A 17,931-nucleotide genomic window follows, 5' to 3' on the forward strand; every position below is an offset into this window, starting at 1 on the left:
AGAGTAAGGAATGTACCCTTAACGTCCTCATGTGGTCACTGGTCCTCATATTAGCTTGAGTCACAGAACAGTAAAAACCTTTGGCGAGAGGGGAACGCAACGGGAACGCCTGCCAATGGCCACTCCGGTTGGTTTAATGCTCTAAGGTAAAAACCTTCCTTTAGCGAGAGGGAAACGCCTGCCAATGGCCACTCGGGTTGGTTTAATGCTCTAAGGTAAAAACCACAGAACATTAAACACAAAGTAAAAACCAAGTAAAAACAATGTTCTTACCAACTTACCTTAGGTTCTTACTGTTCTGTGCTTGTTCTGTGGCTTGAGTGTTTCACAGTCTCTCTGTGAAGGACACTTGACGCATGACATCTACGAATTCGTAGGAATTATATTCAATATTGACATTAGTTGTCATTTTTGACATTGTCATTTGTCAATCGTATTGTCATTTTTGTGTCTTGTCTGATAATACATACATGGTTTAACACTTTTTATAATGGACATTGAGTTCGTTGTCATAACGTCGCGAATTCAGCGACAAATACACCATCAATCAATTATGAGTGATGTAAATAATAGATAAGTAGGAGTTATCAACCAGTATTATCCGCAAAAATTTTCTTATTGTGTATTGTGGATATCTTGAGCGTATTTTTAAGACAACAGTCATGACTTTACCATTGCCTATACCTCCGTGTTCAAAGAGAGATGGTGTTAGCGGTTTAAGTTGTGATCATTTTGATTATACTGATCTGAAAAGTAGTATGGCTACAACATTGCTTGCTCCCGTAAAAACTGAAAGAGATATTCTTGAACACTCCATGTACGAAGACGACCCAAATGCTAATACTCAATTACCAAGTGAAGTGGGTACTCAACCTAGATGGGGACCGCGACATCGTGGTGCTCAAGAGCTTGCAGAGCTATATAGTCCTGGTAATTATTTATGACCTTGTTTTGCATATATAAAAAGGATGTCTCTATATCAATAGTAGGAAACAACACCTGTAATTATAACAACATAATAAATATATTATGTGTCGGTAACAAATAATACATGAACAATAAACATGGAATTTGTATACATTGTATATTATGATTTAGATAAGAATAATTATTATGTACTTATATATATTTAGATTGCTTATATTTATTATTCATTGATGATAAAATAATTAAAGGGTAAGCTCTAAAATACATTTTTATCAACTTTTATGATGATTAAGTCTCCGTCTCCTTTTAATTTTGATAATAGATATGGGCAGAAAATATCTGTAAAATTGTAATTCTGTCCACATGACATCGAGTAAATTCTCATCAATCTAAGTACACAGTATTACAATATTATTTCCTACAGTAAGGAATCGCCAGCGTAGGTACTTACGCTGCCACACGAAAATACGCTAGGGTTGCAACAAATGGGAAATAAAACAATTGTGATTATGTATTAATATTATGATGAAATCATTTATTCATATGTACATTCAAAATAATTGCGATTATTAAATCTGATGTAATTATTTGTTCATTAATATATAATTACAGATATTGCACTGCTAAATATTATTTACGTGGACACTTTATTTTTGGATGTTCTTAATTGTATATAATAACATGTAACTAAGTAATGCATTCGCATTGGGATGTACAATCTGATTAGAAAATAATGAGGACAACATAATATACATAGCTTTGATTTTAATTCAACAGATACAATTAATACAATCTTTCTGAAATATTGTTTCCTTCTGGGATTTCAATGTAGATTTACATCCGTAAACGGAACAGTTTGTGCGCGCCATAATAGAATATGTAAGTACCTATGTATAATAAAATTATTACACAAAAAATACGACTGCGTCGTCCTTTCGCGATAGGTAAAGCAATCTCAGCGTGATTGCTTTACGCGACCCGCCTCGCCCGACCCCCGCCAGTTCCCCTCCGTTTCTCTGCCCAAGTACATTCGTCGCACTACTGTAGGAAATATGGTAATACTGTGCTAAGTATCTAAACTTTGTTTTGACATGTTTTGCACCCAGAATAGACCTAACAAACCTATTTATTATATAGCACATCTAAATAATATGTAGTAATATCAAATCTTTTATTTTTTACTTTTCCGTTTTTGAAGTTGGTTTTTTTTTAAATAGTTATTTTTATTATGGGGACTAGAAGAGCTAAATGTTATAATGCTTTAAAGTATATGATTAACTGCAGTATAAAATCTCAGACAAATATATGATATTCTTCAGGAGATATATCATATAAGTACTAGCTAGATAATGTGTTGAAAACACAATACAACTTATTTTACTTGATAGAAAAAATCACAAAAAATTCTTTGATGCTTAAAATCTAAAAAAATCTTTTGATGCTTAAAAACCATACTAAACTACATACATGCCATCATTCTGTTTTTTCGGCAAATTATTCTACAAGCAATATTACTAAAATAATATTGTTTTATTTTTTTTGTCCAATCAATAGATTTCGTGTAAATCGCAAATTCTTATTCCCAAACCAAAAACGTTGTTTGTTTTTGTTGTAGAATAAATTTTACTTATTTTAGCACTGATAAATTATTTGTAATTTTGTAAATACATATTAAGTACTAGCTTTCCACCCGCAGCTTCGCCCGCGCAGTCAAAGAAAAACCCGCATAGTTCCTGTTCCCGTGGGATTTCCGGGATAAATCCTATCCTATTTCCCGGGATAAAAAGTAGCCTATGTCCTTTCTTGGGTATCAAAATATCTCTATACCAAATTTCATGCAAACTGGTTCAGTAGATATGGCGTGATTGAGTAACAGACAGACAGACAGAGTTACTTTCGCATTTATTATATTAGTATGGATGGGAAATAAAACAAAACCCCGTCAAGAGGACTAAAATCTGTCTAAAATCTAAAATCGTGATCTCCATCAACTGTCGTCAATTGTTTTAATGTGTGCACGAGTCACTCAAGTTCAGTTAGCTCTTGTAAATTGTAATCCTCTAAATATAATTTTTATGAAAAAAAAAATGTTGTGTGGTTTTATGAAACCACGGTAAAAGTGAAACTGTTCGAACGGTTCCGAACACTGCTTTGTGTAGCGCATGTCGCGTGTCGGTCGGCTGCCGAGTAGGTATGCGCTACACAGACCAAAAAGTTTGAGACGATGTAATAAAAGTTTCACTTTTAAAAATCATAATAGGTATTAGAGCGGAAGTACACGGGCGGCTCGAGCAGTTAACAGCTGAGCGACGTATACGGACTGCTCGATCGGTCGGTTGTTGACTGCTCGTGCTGTCGCTACAAACCGCGCCGTTGACGGCTCGAGCAGTCAGTGTATGGCAGTGAATGAATGTCCATAATTCACCGCGTGGTCTCGGCTTCAAGCCGACGATCTCAACTGCTTGAAGCGTTCTGTGTACGGCGCGGCCGCCCTAAAAGTGTGAAAATTAGAGGTAACTTCGTGATTTTTTTATCAAGTCAATTTTAATATTTTAAGTTTTTGATCAAACAGAAACCTCGAAAAAATCATCTAAATTGTTAATTTTGTTTTATCCCCCTCCCCCTCCCTTAAGCGGGCAATGATAACACAAAATTTACCGTAAAATCTGTGCGTAAAATAGTTGCAATCAATAGTAAGCAGTATGTTACGTATCGATAAATTAGAGCAGGCTCCAAGGAGATGTTCATTTGCAAAAATAGCGGACCTAAATCTGACTTCTGATATATATTGTATAGGTCCCAGACATCCTATAGACAGATGTTGTCAACCAGTTTTGTGGTCCCCCTCCCCCCACCCCGGTAATTAAATATGGCATACAAAGAAAAAAATAAAAATTTCCAAAACATGCCGTGTGGGGTATTAAGTGATAAGTCATTTTATCTTTCTTGGCATTTAATTCAATTTTTTATTCCATACGAAGATCTAACGATAGTAAATGTTACCATACTGAATTGTATGTACTATCTTTCAGCTTAGCACACAAAAAGAAGTCAAGCATCTTCCGCAATAATTGACGTCACCATGAAAAATATCATCGTACTCGGCGATAGGTGAAAAATTGAAAAAAAACGTCATAACTCTGAAAATACGAAAAATCGCATAACATACATGGAGGTGATTCGGATAGCCCTCTAGGTCCTCTACCTCCCGGCTTCCGTTCATCACTACTTTTTGGGACACCCTGTAAATTGTAATGCTATTTTTAAGTCTTTGAATACAATATATGTATACACGAATTTTGCGTAATGATCGCGTATGCTTTGTAACGCGGATGCTTGCCTCTCCGTTCCAAACTATATGCGACCAGTACGCAAAATACATGTATAACTAAATATACTACACCACCTACGCTTGAACGAAATAATAAATATGTACATATAGGTAATCAAAGACTTGTACACAGCTATATATATGTATTTATTTTTATTCTTCTTGATTATTATAGATTCAGTAAAATATGGAAAAAAAATTATTAGGTAAGCTTAGGCAAAAAAATAGGTAACAGATAAGGGGGTGGGTTGGGTTCGTGTTTTTTTAACTACTCAAAAATAAGAGCTCCGCGAAAGAACTTGTTAAAAAGGTTATTTCCAAACTATCCGTGATTAGTTTCACACCGTTGCGTGCTGGCATTGTATAGTTTGGAAATATGCGCCTTCGGACTGTTTACCTTCGGACCTACAAAAGTATTTTTTTTATCCAACTATGTAATAATAATTAAAATTGTTTAAAGCAAAACTAAAAATTTTCACTTTATTCAGTTGTGCTTTGGTATTTTTATCAAAATTTCCTGTCATCCCATACTCGAAAAAAAAAATGTTCCATCCCATACTCGAAAAAAAAAAGTTCACAGGTAAAAAAATAGTTTTTTCGGAATTTACAACAAATCGATATGTTTTATCGTTAAAGCACTTCAGCCCTATTTAGATATCAAGTAATTTAATAATTATATGACGATGACTTTTTGAATCGTTATCTTACCGTATCTATCGTTGAAACTTGTGAAAACCAGACTTTACCATTGACCTTGACTGATTTGTTAAAGTCTCGAGAAGTTTTTTATTTTATGTATTAAATTTTTTTACCAATTTTTGGCTGTATGGGAAGTTTGGTCTAGTGCGATCGAACTATCAAAACAGCTTAGGTATGTCAATTATTAGTATCGAATATCGATAGCGGATTCTGTTCTTCTGTGTTTCTTCTATTTTTCAGGAGGCCTAGGTGTGACCTGTTTTGCGATTTTATGAATATTCTAATTATCAAGATAGTACATCCACATCCAGATACAGACATTAAGCCAAAAATAGCTTTCTGCACCTTAAACTTTTTCTAATAAGGATTCAGCATAATATACCTATGCTAATGTGTATTTCAAACATTTTCCTAAATACTTTCAATGTTTTTTTTTTATGAACTTATGAATTATACATAACTGCGGCCCAGCACCTGCTTTGCTACGTGATTCGCCATTTATAGAATTCATTAGTTGCAAAAATTGTGAAAAATGAAGAACCACTCTACCGATTTTGTACAAACTTCACAAATGTTTAGGTTAAGATAAACCATCTGAAAATAGTCCCAACAAAGCCTAACATTGGTATTGATTTTTATTTTAAAAGACATATAAATTCGTATATGAATATTATTTTCAATGTAGAAATAAGAGAAAATAAAATTAATTATTTTAAAGGAAAACGTCTGCAAGAATGGGTATGTGTCACCGTATGTTGCACTCTATGTGCAATTGCAGGACTTTTGATGGCTAAATATGTTCGACCGGATGCATCTTTGCTTCTGGCGGCATTTGCTGGAGTTCTCACAGCTGATTTTGCATCAGGATTTGTACACTGGGCAGCTGATACCTGGGGTGCTGTTGATCTTCCGATAATCGGCAAGGTAGATTTTTTCTTCGATATAACTCCATAATATATTCCTTCATATAACAAAAAAAAAACAAGAATTATCTTTTGCTTTTTTTTTCACACACAATTCATCCTTCACTCGATGTTTGATCTTTGATCAGATTCGCGGGATTTTTTTATGAACTGCAAAAACCTTGAATTGTATTATATGACTCATGGTCCGGTCACACTGAGCCTTCAAAAGGCTTACGAAATTTCAAATCCAACTGAAAATTGGTAAAATTGTTCCAAAAATAATAAAAATCGTTTCAGTATATCTAGGTATATCACTACATAGTATAAAACAAAGCCGCTTTCTTTGTCAATATGTCCCTTTGTATGCTTAAATCTTAAAAACTACGCAACTGATTTTGATGCGGTTTTTTTAATAGATAGAGTGATTCAAGAGGGAGGTTTTAGTATATAACTTATTAGGTTTTAGATAAAGCGGGCGAAGCCGCGGGTGGAAAGCTAGTATATCTATATAGGTCTGAGGTGACTTTAGAAACGTATGCGAAATATAATGACGATCAACTTTCGAAGGGAATAATATCTCAGAACCCAACAGTGGCTCTTAGGAAAAAAAAATGTGTGCGTGTACTAGTGTACACATGTAAGAAGTGAAACTTCTTTATAACCTTATTTTTCAAAAAAACAATTAACTATATGCAACTTGACAGAAATACGTCGAATCACGCGTGGTAGGGATAAGAACAAGATGGCGCGTAACGGAAAAATGTCACGCGTAACGAAAAAATGTTACACTAAATTTTTTTCCAACCCCGATAAAGAAGTTTCACTTCAAAAACATATTTTTGAAGTGAAACTTCTTTATACATATTTTATAAATAATTTTACGCTCTATAATTTTGGTCAAAAGAGATATTACCAATTTTCTGCTGAATGGGAATTTTGGTTTTGTGTAACCGAACTATGTATTAGCAAGACGTCATAAACTTATGTCAATTCCATCGATAACGTCGAGCGAAGTCTATTCTATTTTGATTCTATTGATGATTCTGCCATTTGTCTAGAGGCCCGGTGAGGGGCTGTTTAAAAATTATATATCTAAAATATATAAATGATGTGAGGTAGAATAATCTAAGCATATTTAACTGACATTTAGTTTAGTTTAGTTAGCTTTCGCTAATTGAGAAAGCTAGGTACTTACATAAAACTGTTTTATAGTAATCTAAACTCATAATATAAAGCTAGTTTTGTTTGTTTGTTTGAACACACTTATCTGATGTTTTACTGAACCGCTTTCAAAAATTATTTCATCGTTGTATATGTATTATACCCGGGCGGACCGCTATTCAGTTTAAAAAAAGGCCCAATTTATTATGAAATTTGTATTATTTTTGTATTGCAGAATTTTTTGCGTCCATTCCGCGAACATCACATTGACCCCACCTCAATAACTCGGCATGATTTTATTGAAACAAATGGAGACAATTTTGCTATAACTATTCCTGTTTTAGCGAGAATAGTGTGGCAGTTATTGACGTACGATGTTGTCACAATTAATGAGCAATTTCATTGGATATCTTATTGGTATCTGTGTTGCATATTTGTGGCGATGACAAATCAGGTGAGCTTAAAAAATATTTTAAAATATGATTTTATCTACATAATATTAGGTATTTGAAATTCTATTTTTTTCCATTCCATTTTCAAGATAATTAAATTTGAATTCAAAATTCATAGTGCTGCCGGCTGCTCCAAGTCTCAAGCTCTTTGATATTAAATTGACTAGCTAGCAGGGTCAACAATTAGGTATATAGAGCATAGGTACTCATCAAGACAAATATTAAAAGCTATTTCAACTAAATTTTGAGACAATTTTGAGACAAAAATATCTCTAATCCTATAAACCTATCTGTAATAATTAATATCCGTCTTGGATTAATTTGAAAGATTTGGGCTCCAAAACTTTTTGCGGTCACATATATAACTATACGTCTCTTATTCTTAATAAGACATTTATTATTTTTTCTGTGAAATCAAACATTAAAAAATAATCATTCACATTATTTGTTTAGATCCACAAATGGTCCCACACTTACTTCGGCCTCCCCACCTGGGTGGTTTGGCTTCAAGAGTGGCACATAGTGTTGCCTCGACGCCATCACCGCATACACCACGTGGCGCCGCACGAGACTTACTTTTGTATAACTACAGGTTGGTTAAACTGGCCTCTAGAGAAACTGCACTTCTGGTCCAATCTAGAAAACGTCATTGAAGCTCTCACTGGATGCAAACCAAGGGCAGATGATATGAAGTGGGCACAAAAGCGTTCTTAGAAAATGTGCCTGACGATGTTTTTATTATAACTATAGCTAGGTGAAAATGACTTTGTATTGTGATACTATTATTAATCCCACTGATATGCAAGTCGTGATGGTTGCTTTTAATAGTATGGTTATTTATTTATTTATATACAGGGTGTCCCACTGTTGGTATAGTAAGCTCAAAGGAGGTTATAGTTTTGCATACACTAAGTACGTAAAAAATACTTATAAAATTCCAGACGCATTTTTTTTCAAATAGATAAATTCTTAAAACTCTATGTGTACACTGTACACCCATAGCAAGCAACCCGCCCAGCTTTGCTACCAGCTCGTGAACTATCGTTTAAGATTATGTTTTCATAGACAAAATGCTCATATTATCGAAGCGGTATATGCCGGCTGCGCGAAGTTAGAGAAGAAAACATGGATTTTCAGGAAAAATTTAGCAAGAATTTTATATAATATGCAAAACTACAAGTCCCTTCGCGCTTAGTATGCCAATAGTGGGACACCTGTATATTTGCATAATGTATGTTTACTACAAAACTGTCCAAAGAATTAATAACTTTTAATACCTGATTAATGGCGACTAAAAATATAAATTATAAGATACAACAGCTATTTTCAAAATTATGATACTTTTTTTAATATTAAAATAATATCAGCACAATTTTTCTATAAGTAGGTACTATTAGTGCGTTATTTTAGTCTTGGAATTCTACCATTTACTAAAATTAAAAAAATCTGCAAAAAAAAGCACTAAACTAATTTATTTAAAAGTTATCTATTAATTATGAAACAATTGAAGCGAAACTATTGAAATATCTTTAAGAAAATCTAAACGTGTAATATTCCACGGGCCTTAAAATTATCGGTATGCTTATTTATATGTACATTAAATAAATACATATTAGTATGTATTTATTTAATGTACATATTGAATAAATATAATTTTGGATTTTTTTTGCAGCTTAACAATGACAGTCGCTATTCGCTGCATTAATAATTTTTAATGTGCCTTATGCCTTTCAAATTCGATTTGAATAGTAAACCACTAGAATTTGTTAAACGGTTATAGATTCGGGCTCTACGCGTAATTTGTATTTATTTATAAATAGTTCATTGTGGCTTTTATATTTTTGATGGTTTTACCGATATAGCAAATAAGACTTCTATAGTGATAGATATTTACCAAAGACTATATCTCTATTTTGCTCTTCTATTTTATTGAATGACAAAATTTATGATTACCGTCATATCCTCCAACATTGCCCGCTTTTCACAGTGTTTTGATCATATACAAGAAAAAACAAAATATGGACAGAATTGATGCTGTTATTTGAGTAGGGAATTGAATTTAGAATGAATAGATATACTTGAAATAATCATATTCTTAATAGTTTCTCTAAAAATAAGGAAGAAAGAGGTGGGCGAAATAAGGTGGAAAAGTATACAACTTTGCCCACCTTTAATATTTCAGCCATTTTAAGACTTAGGTAGCTGTTTTTAAGAGACAAAGTACAAGACAAGTCAAAGATGCCGAATCTCTTACAAAAAATGATCCAAAATAAGTAGATCTTCATTAAATTGTATGGGCAAAGTTAGGTGTAATTTTCTCACAATCTTCATACAAAAATCTTTAGGGTTTAGGGTTGTCACAAAAAAATCAACTAGGTAAAGGATGAAAAAATTAAGTTTAATAAAATATGTAGGTGGGTATCAAGTAATAGGTAGGTACACATGCAATAATATTGCGTTCGTACTGTTTCTAGGTATATCTTTAAAATGAAACTGAAATTATGAATATTTATGTACCTATACGTAACTTCTACTAAACATTTAAAATCTACCTAGGTAGGCATACATACTCGTACAATCCTACCTAGGTACCTAAAAGAAAAAAACATGCTGTGTACTTAATTGATACCTAAAAAAAATTACCTTGCTACCTATTTGAGAAGTCTGTTAAAAATGTGTCAGCCCTAGCACCTCAAAACAGTTGGGCAATGTTGGGATAGGTCACACTACATTTATTAACCTAACATTGCCCAGCGACAAAACTCCTATAATACTACGTATTTTTGCTTGGAAATAACAAATAACCTCCTTTTTTATATTCTAGTTTAATAAATAATAAGAAATATTCACGTATTCTAATTGATTCCCAGTGATCAGAGACAAGTTTTTTTAGAAAAATTTGGCACCACCAAAACATCTTCTTCTTTGTCGACATGTAGAAGCATACTGATTGACGTTATACATGTGCTATCTAATCAATGTTGCGAGAAAAGACTTTAATTTTCTATCAAAAAACAAAACAAGTCTTAAATGTCATGCTACTCCACATAAACACTCGGGAAAGTTAAAATTTCTATTTGGGCAAAGTTAGGCTGGAAAGGCAATGTTGGAGGATATGACGGTACCGTAAAATGGGGTTAATAGACACAACTTTCAACTTCTAGACTGATTTTCGTACACATTTTGTATGAAAGCTGTTATCAAAGAATTGTCGAATTGCGAGTCTCGTTTTAATTTACCAAATAGTTATGCTTTGATTATACATAAATTTGAGAATTATTTGTGAAATAGGAAAAAGTAGGCCGTTTCTATTTACCTTGAAACTGGGGTCAAAAGATACGACAGAGGGGTGAATAGAGAAAAAACTTTAGGGTTGTCAAAATAACTTTTATTGTACTTACTTATTCGTTTTTCAGTAAACAACTATCAACAATAATTGAAAAGTTTAATTTTTGTAATTATAATCATATTGGTAGCGTTAGTAACATTACAAAGGTTGAAAGGATTATAAGTACATATAGTCAACCGGGGCAAATGCAACTAAAAAATAACAAGTCTCAAGTTTGATCGGTTGCAGTTATCTCCTTTTATATTTGGTCATTTATTTGACCCATTTATTGTTTTTTGTATTTATTCAAGATTATTTTAAACCAAACAAGCAATACAGTAGTCTTATAAATAACTGGTAGTGAGAATATTTCCTAAAATTGGTAGAAAAAGTTACATTAACCCTATGTCGGGGGTAAATGCAACTAACTGCCATAGCTCTTCTTCTATTTCATATAAAACAACGAATATAGAATATATTTATGAGAGTTCATGTTATTCATAGGATTTTGAACTGGATTACCGTGTAGCAAGGACGAGTTTTCAGGAAAAATCTTATTTTTCTAAATGTGGGGCAAATGCAACTATTTGTTAGAGAATTAGTGTGGGGAATGCAAAAAACTTATTCATCGATATTTTTTTATTATTCTGCGTGTGATTTGTATCGTACTATTGTGTATAAGGGAACTATTGCTACAATAACGTTGCGATCGTAGATGGCGCCGCATTATTTAGAGGAAAAACTCATGTAGGTACTTTGATTTACCACTTTAAATCGCAACAAAAAAAAATTACAATGCCCCTACCTACTAAGTCAATTTTAGTTTTTGGTCAAAACAAATAATATTCTTTGTGTTAAATCCTATTAATATTATAAAGGCGAAAGTTTGTATGGATGTATGGATGTTTGTTACTCTTTCACGTAAAAACTACTGAACCGATTACAATGAAATTTAGCACACATATAGAGGGTAACTTGGATTAACACATAGGGTAGGTTTTTTCCCGGAAATCCCACGAGGACGGGAACTCGGGACGGGAACGGGTTTTCCTTTGAAAACGCGGGCAAAGCCGCGGGCGGAAATCTAGTATTGTTATAAACGTAAACCAAACAAAATACGTTTATTAGTTAATCAACCGTTTATTAAAAATTACTTGGACAATCACAGAACTATCCTACTTAGTTTTACATAAGAGATTCACAACTTTGGTTTCGTAAACAATGAAAAAAACAAATTCTTATCATCTAAAATAATACCCTGGCTTACTTATTTAACAGTCTCTACAAAAAAATCGTACACAACAATCATTTTTTTAAGAATACCTATAAGGTTTTAACAATATGTAAGTCTCTAATAAATCTAACACACAGCAATCACATTTTTCAGGAATATAAAGTTTTAACAACATTTAAGTCTCTAGTCTCTTTATAAAAAATCTTACACAGCAATCACATTTTTCAGGAATATAAAGTTTTAACAACATTTAAGTCTCTAGTCTCTTTATAAAAAATCTTACACAGCAATCACATTTTTCAGGAATATACAGTTTTAACAGTAATTTTAAAAGTAATTTGCAATTTTTTGTTCCATTTCTTTGGAAAATACACCTGGTCTGCCAGGTTTCGGCATTTTAGCACCTCTCGTTCCATATACCTATATCTTTATTGTCTGTATCATTTACCTTGTATCTATATAGCTTCAACTGTTTTAGCCAAAGTATTTGCATAATCTGGAAATATAATCATTCTAGAGAGCTAGATATTCAAAATAATAAAAAAACCAAAAATAACAATATTTAAAAGTATGATCCAAATTCTAACATAAACAATTAAATGCTTTAATTAATAATATTTATAATATTTGGCAAACAATCTTAGGTTTAATGCAATCAGTACCTACCTATTTGAGATCAAAAATAACTATTAATTATAAAATTTGGTACCTGTACCTGTGTCCATATGACACAGTTCCTATTAATAAAATTCAAATAACATTATTAGATACAAAACGGGATACCTATTTATCATGTTAATCCAAGTGCAGTGATAACGGAAGAACTAGGTACTAGTTCTAACGTGATCATGGCACTTGCATCAGCACATGCATGAAAAATATCCCATTTTAAATCCTCATAATCATTTTAGTTTAAAACCTTATACTACTATCTAGTTAGATTCTAATCTAACTCCATCAAATCTTTTTAAATATCCGCGTCATTCTTGTAATAACTAGGCCGCCTGGATTTGCTTTTTGGTACAGCTTTATTTAAGATCCTTTTTATTTCAGCATCGCTGAACTACGACATCAGAAATTATTTCAATATTTTTGGATTATTCTCATTTTCATTGTTCCTTACAAAGGTTTCAATTTGCCCTATGACATTCAGGTCGTCTTGAAAAATAACAGGCATATTTTTTACGTCGTAAGGACTAATGTTGTACGAACAACTTGCAACTGTATGATCAAGCTGATTTTCATGTTTAGGTGGATCATTTTCTTTGCAATCGGTTTTAACATCAGTTTTCGTTTTTTTTCCTTTACCCTTCCCTTCATTACTTACTCTATCCATATTTTTTTCATTTTTCTGTTTCTTCTTTTCTTTTGGAACTGGCGGATTCTCCTCATTTTGAACAATGGTTTCAATTTGCCCGATGCCATCTAAATCGTTTTCAAAAACAACAGGCATATTGTCAACATCATAAGGACTGATGTTGTACGAACAACTTGGAACTGCATTATCAAGTTGATTTTCATGTTTAGGTGGATCATTTTCTTTGCAATCGCTTTTTATATTAGATTTTGGTTTTTTTTCTTTGCCCTTCCCTTTAGTGATTCCATCCAATATTTTTTCATTTCTCTGATGTTTTTTTTCTCTTGGGACTAAACAAGGTATGTATTCCGGGTCAGTCTCAATATAGTCTTCATCGCTCGATAGTAACACACTTTTTCCTGCCTGAACCTGAAGCTTTTTCATTTTTTTTGGGTTCCGCTATATTATTCGTCCCGTATCGCATTTCTTTTAAATACTCCAAGAATCAACGATTTCGGGCTGTTCAACTTGATTGTCACAATCAGGCAATTTTTTTAAAACCGCTGAGGGATCAAAGAGATTTATTCCTGTTTTTCTGAAGCCAGAAATAACATTTGCTGAACCATTTTATTTTAAATTTTCCATTATTTTTTTAAGTTGTTTGGGGAAACAACCTTTCGGGATCGAAGATTGATTTCGTCCATCAATTTTCTTCCACTGTAAAATTATGTTTCTCCATGCTATTTTCATAGGTCTGAAGAACGCAACATCAAGTGGTTGGGTAATATGCGTGGAATTGGCTGGTAAGAAAATAAAATGTATATCCTTTTCATAACATTTTCTTATTAAATCTATTGATAGGTGAGATGATAAGTTATCACCTATCAAACATTTTTTACCGGGTTTATTTTCAAAAAACGGAATTATCATGCTGGTTACCCAATACTCGAAAATGTTAGAATCAAACCAGCCAGAAAGACTTCTATTATAACGGGCTCCTTTTGGGCCAGATTTTATCCAAGTATCAAATAAGTTCTGAGCCTTATAAACTACATATGGGGGTAAGATTTCTCCTGCAGCCGTACACGCCTTCATAATTGATACTGAGGCTTTTAAAGAATTCATCACCCTTTCAGGGTATTTTGTTCCTCTCTTAGTAATTATCTTTTTTCTGCCGGGATCATCAGCCAAATTCGTTTCGTCGTAATTTACAATATTTTCGATCGGAACATCACTAATAGATTTTTTTAACTGTTCAAAATACTCTTTAATAGTATCTGGAGAGTCTGCAGCTCGATTTCTTTTAATATTTTGTGATACCCTCTGAGTTATTTTATCACTGTGTCTTTTCAAAAAACTTCAGGGGAAATCCGGCCCAGGTAAGTTATTTTTAAACCTTTTTTCCGTTACGCCTAATTTATCTAAATAATTTTTAACTAAAACCCTTAAGTCATAAAGCTCCATAGGATATCCCCATTCGGCACATACGTTAATGTATTTTATAAATGCAAGTTCTGTCTCTTTTGATAGCACTGTCTGGCCTCCTTGGGTCTTCATATTTTTAATACTGTGTCTATAGAGGACAGATTTGTTAATTTGAAATTTTTCTGCAACGTTGCTCAAGGAATTGCTCTCCTCGTTATGTACCTGGGTCAAATATGGCCACCTTAAGGTTTGTTATCCTTTTTTAATAATAATAACACTAAAAAAACAAGTTTTAGCACTCATTCATGAAGAGTGGCTATTTATCTTTACAACAAAGGCAAAAAAATACAAAGACTTTATATGATAAAAAAGTATTTTCAACATTAAAAAAAAATAGGAATTGGCCATATTTTCGACGGGGGAGGAAAATATGCCCATACATGTGGCCATATTTAATGTATGAATTTACTTGTTTAAAAATATTCTAAATAAAATGAAATAAAAATGGAAATTATGTTTTGATAGAATATTTATTTAAAAGATATTCTTTGGGCGACATTCAGAACAAATAAAGAACTATCTTAACAAGAAATATAAATTGAAAGATATAAAAATCACCAATGAGATTCAACAACTTAAAATGATACGTATACTTATAATCAACAACAAAATTATCAAAAAAAACGTAACTTTTGAGACCCTTCATAAGTAAATCACAATGATATGACAAACTAGAAAAAAAATAGGTAAACCTAATAAAGTATAATTAGTCCTGACTGTACCGAGTGCAAACAAATTCATCTGTCTTCTTTTGTTTTCTGTTAAGCCAACACAGTACTCATGGACGTACGTTTGACATCGAAAGCATAGTCTCATGTCTGCTATTTTATCCTCATCGCAAACGTAACAATACCAAGAGTTTTTAGATTTTTTAGAACGTCCTTTACCTTCCTGTTTAGAAACCATAGATGTGACTGCTTCAGTCTTCTTCATTTTAGCAGAATATTGTTTCCTTTTTTGGAAAGAAACTGTAGATGACCCTGGCTTATTTTTAATTTTTTGTTTGTTAGCGTTGGATGGTCCTGGCTTATTAATTTTCTCCGTAAACATTGATTTTGTTAGCTCCTGTGCCAGACTATTAATAGCTTTTGCTCTAGAGTCTAGGTGTAGTTTTTGGACTTGAAGTTTTCTCCGGGGTTTTTAAAATTTCACAAAAAGATGAATATGACTCATTAAGTGTTGTGGAGCAGACTTTTGATTCAGTTATCGAGTCTCTATTATTCTTGTACTGCTTTAGTTTGGATAAAGGAATCTCGTCGCTACTATCGATATCGTCATATATATTTGGCTGAGGTTCTATAAAAGTTGATCTATCTACTTGAGTTGGGCTCCGTGGATTATTATCAGAACGATTTGCAGTGTTTGGCAATAGGTGTTCACTTGTCTGGGAATCTTTTTGATCTGAATGCAGTATAGGCACCGGGTTTTCAACAGAGGAATCAGTTCGAGTAAGAGACTGCGTAGGTGGAGTTGAATTATGTTTTTCGTCATTTGGAAGAGAATGAAGAGATTTGATTGATTTCCTGATTGACCTGATTTCCACTGACATCAATAGCGGCGCTGTCATTGGGATCTTCATTTACTTGAGCAGGAATGACGAGATTTTCGCTAGCATTAGTAGCATCACTGTCAATAGGATCTTCATTTCCTTGAGGAGGAATTAACAGATTTTCACTAGCATTAGTAGCGTCGCTGTCGATAGGATCTTCATTTCCTTGAGGAGGAATCAAAAGATTTTCACTAGCATTAGTAGCGTCGCTATCATTGGGGTCATTATTTTCTTGATTTTGAGAAGGTCCAGGTATTGAAGAATCAAAGGTAGGTATGCTGGGAGCGTATGCCTCTTCTGGTATCCTTTCTGGATTAAATGGGAAAATTCCGGTCGCTTCAAATCCAGATTTGATATTAGCAGGTGTCGCAGATTTGTCCCACGCTTTAGAAAATAATATCCCAAATCGTTGTTTTGTTATTTTCCTGTCTTCGTGTACTGACCAGTACTTTAAAACTTCCTCGTCCCAGTAATACTCAAAGGATCGAAATGCCGATTTGTCCATCGGCTGTAATTCATGAGTGGTGTTACTAGGAAGGCAGGAAAGCTTGATGTCAAATTTTTCTGCTGCTTCAACAATCGAATAGTCCAAATGGCATTTGGCTCCATCGAAGATAAGTAAACAAGGTCCCGGCAATTTAAATTTCGAAAAATGATGAATCCAGTTTTCAAAAGTTTCAGAGTTCATGCTCCCTTTGGGTGTCATTTGGGCTATTGAACTGGTTGGCAAGGAATCTATCCATTCTGGCTTCATGCGTTTGCCTTTGAAGAGAATCATGGGCGGAATCGCATGGCCCAAGGCATTGCCACATGAAACTATTGTGACATTCTCGCCATGTTCTGGTGCTACTAAATGTACTCTCTTGGATCCACGTTCAGCCAAAACTTCTGGTGATTTGTGCAAATTAAGTTGGCAACCCTTTTCGTCAATATTGAAAATGCGTTCTGGTTTATTCATGATGTCATTATCTTCGAAGACTTTTTTTAATTTAGCAAAATAATCAGAAACGACTGCTTTATTTAACTTTTGCGCCCTTGCGGGATTTAGGTTTTGGGCCTTTCGTCTGCTGATATTCCTATGACGTTTTAAAAATCCTCTCAGCCAATCTCGTCCTACCATCAAGTCTCCACCTGACGCGGAAATGTTATTTCGATCACAGAATGTCTTTACGCATCTACGTAGTACACGTTGTGTCAATGGGTATCCCACATTGCACAGGCGAATAACACGGGATGCTAAAATCTTCTCTTGTTCAGGGTCAAGAAGTGGTTTCGACCCAGAGTAGATTTCGTCTCCTTTTTCTCTTGTAAATAACGCCTTAGAGTACGTCTTGGCACATTATAATGCTTTGCAGCTGTATTTACTTTCATCTTACCGCTTTTGACTGCAGTTAAAGCTTGTTTCATTGATGCTTCTGACCAATTACCTCGAATCCCTCTAGCTTTATAGCGTGCCATGGTCTAAAACAAAAAAAAAACGTTTATACTTTCGTACCGGAAATATGGCCAACTGGTGGCCATATTTGCAGTCATGCATATTTTACGTTTTCATATTCACGAATG

General features: G+C 33.5%; 1 protein-coding gene and 1 pseudogene across 1 annotated transcript; one reads left to right on the top strand and one right to left on the bottom strand.

Moving 5' to 3' along the window:
• The first annotated feature begins 487 nt into the window (after positions 1 to 487).
• On the top strand, positions 488 to 9,431 carry Kua (Plasmanylethanolamine desaturase Kua). The gene is made up of 4 exons (XM_089705770.1): positions 488 to 930; positions 5,676 to 5,881; positions 7,259 to 7,477; positions 7,929 to 9,431. Exons 1-4 carry the CDS (start codon positions 663 to 665, stop codon positions 8,187 to 8,189), a joined length of 954 nt encoding a protein of 317 aa, XP_089561896.1. The 5' UTR covers positions 488 to 662; the 3' UTR covers positions 8,190 to 9,431.
• Positions 9,432 to 13,547: 4,116 nt separating this feature from the next.
• On the bottom strand, positions 13,548 to 14,798 carry LOC149490557 (uncharacterized; annotated as a pseudogene).
• Positions 14,799 to 17,931: the final 3,133 nt, after the last annotated feature.

Source organism: Colias philodice, chromosome 2 (assembly GCF_061535455.1).
Source record: "Colias philodice isolate Cphi_HAF_F1 chromosome 2, ilColPhil1 Martin Lab GWU primary, whole genome shotgun sequence".
Lineage (NCBI taxonomy): Eukaryota > Metazoa > Arthropoda > Insecta > Lepidoptera > Pieridae > Colias > Colias philodice.

Coding starts and splice junctions, on each gene's coding strand:
- Kua (XM_089705770.1), top strand. CDS start 663: ATGACTTTACCATTGCCTATACCTCCGTGTTCAAAGAGAGATGGTGTT. Junction 5,882..7,258: donor ATCTTCCGATAATCGGCAAG/GTAGATTTTTTC, acceptor TTTGTATTGCAG/AATTTTTTGCGTCCATTCCG. Junction 7,478..7,928: donor TTGTGGCGATGACAAATCAG/GTGAGCTTAAAA, acceptor TTATTTGTTTAG/ATCCACAAATGGTCCCACAC.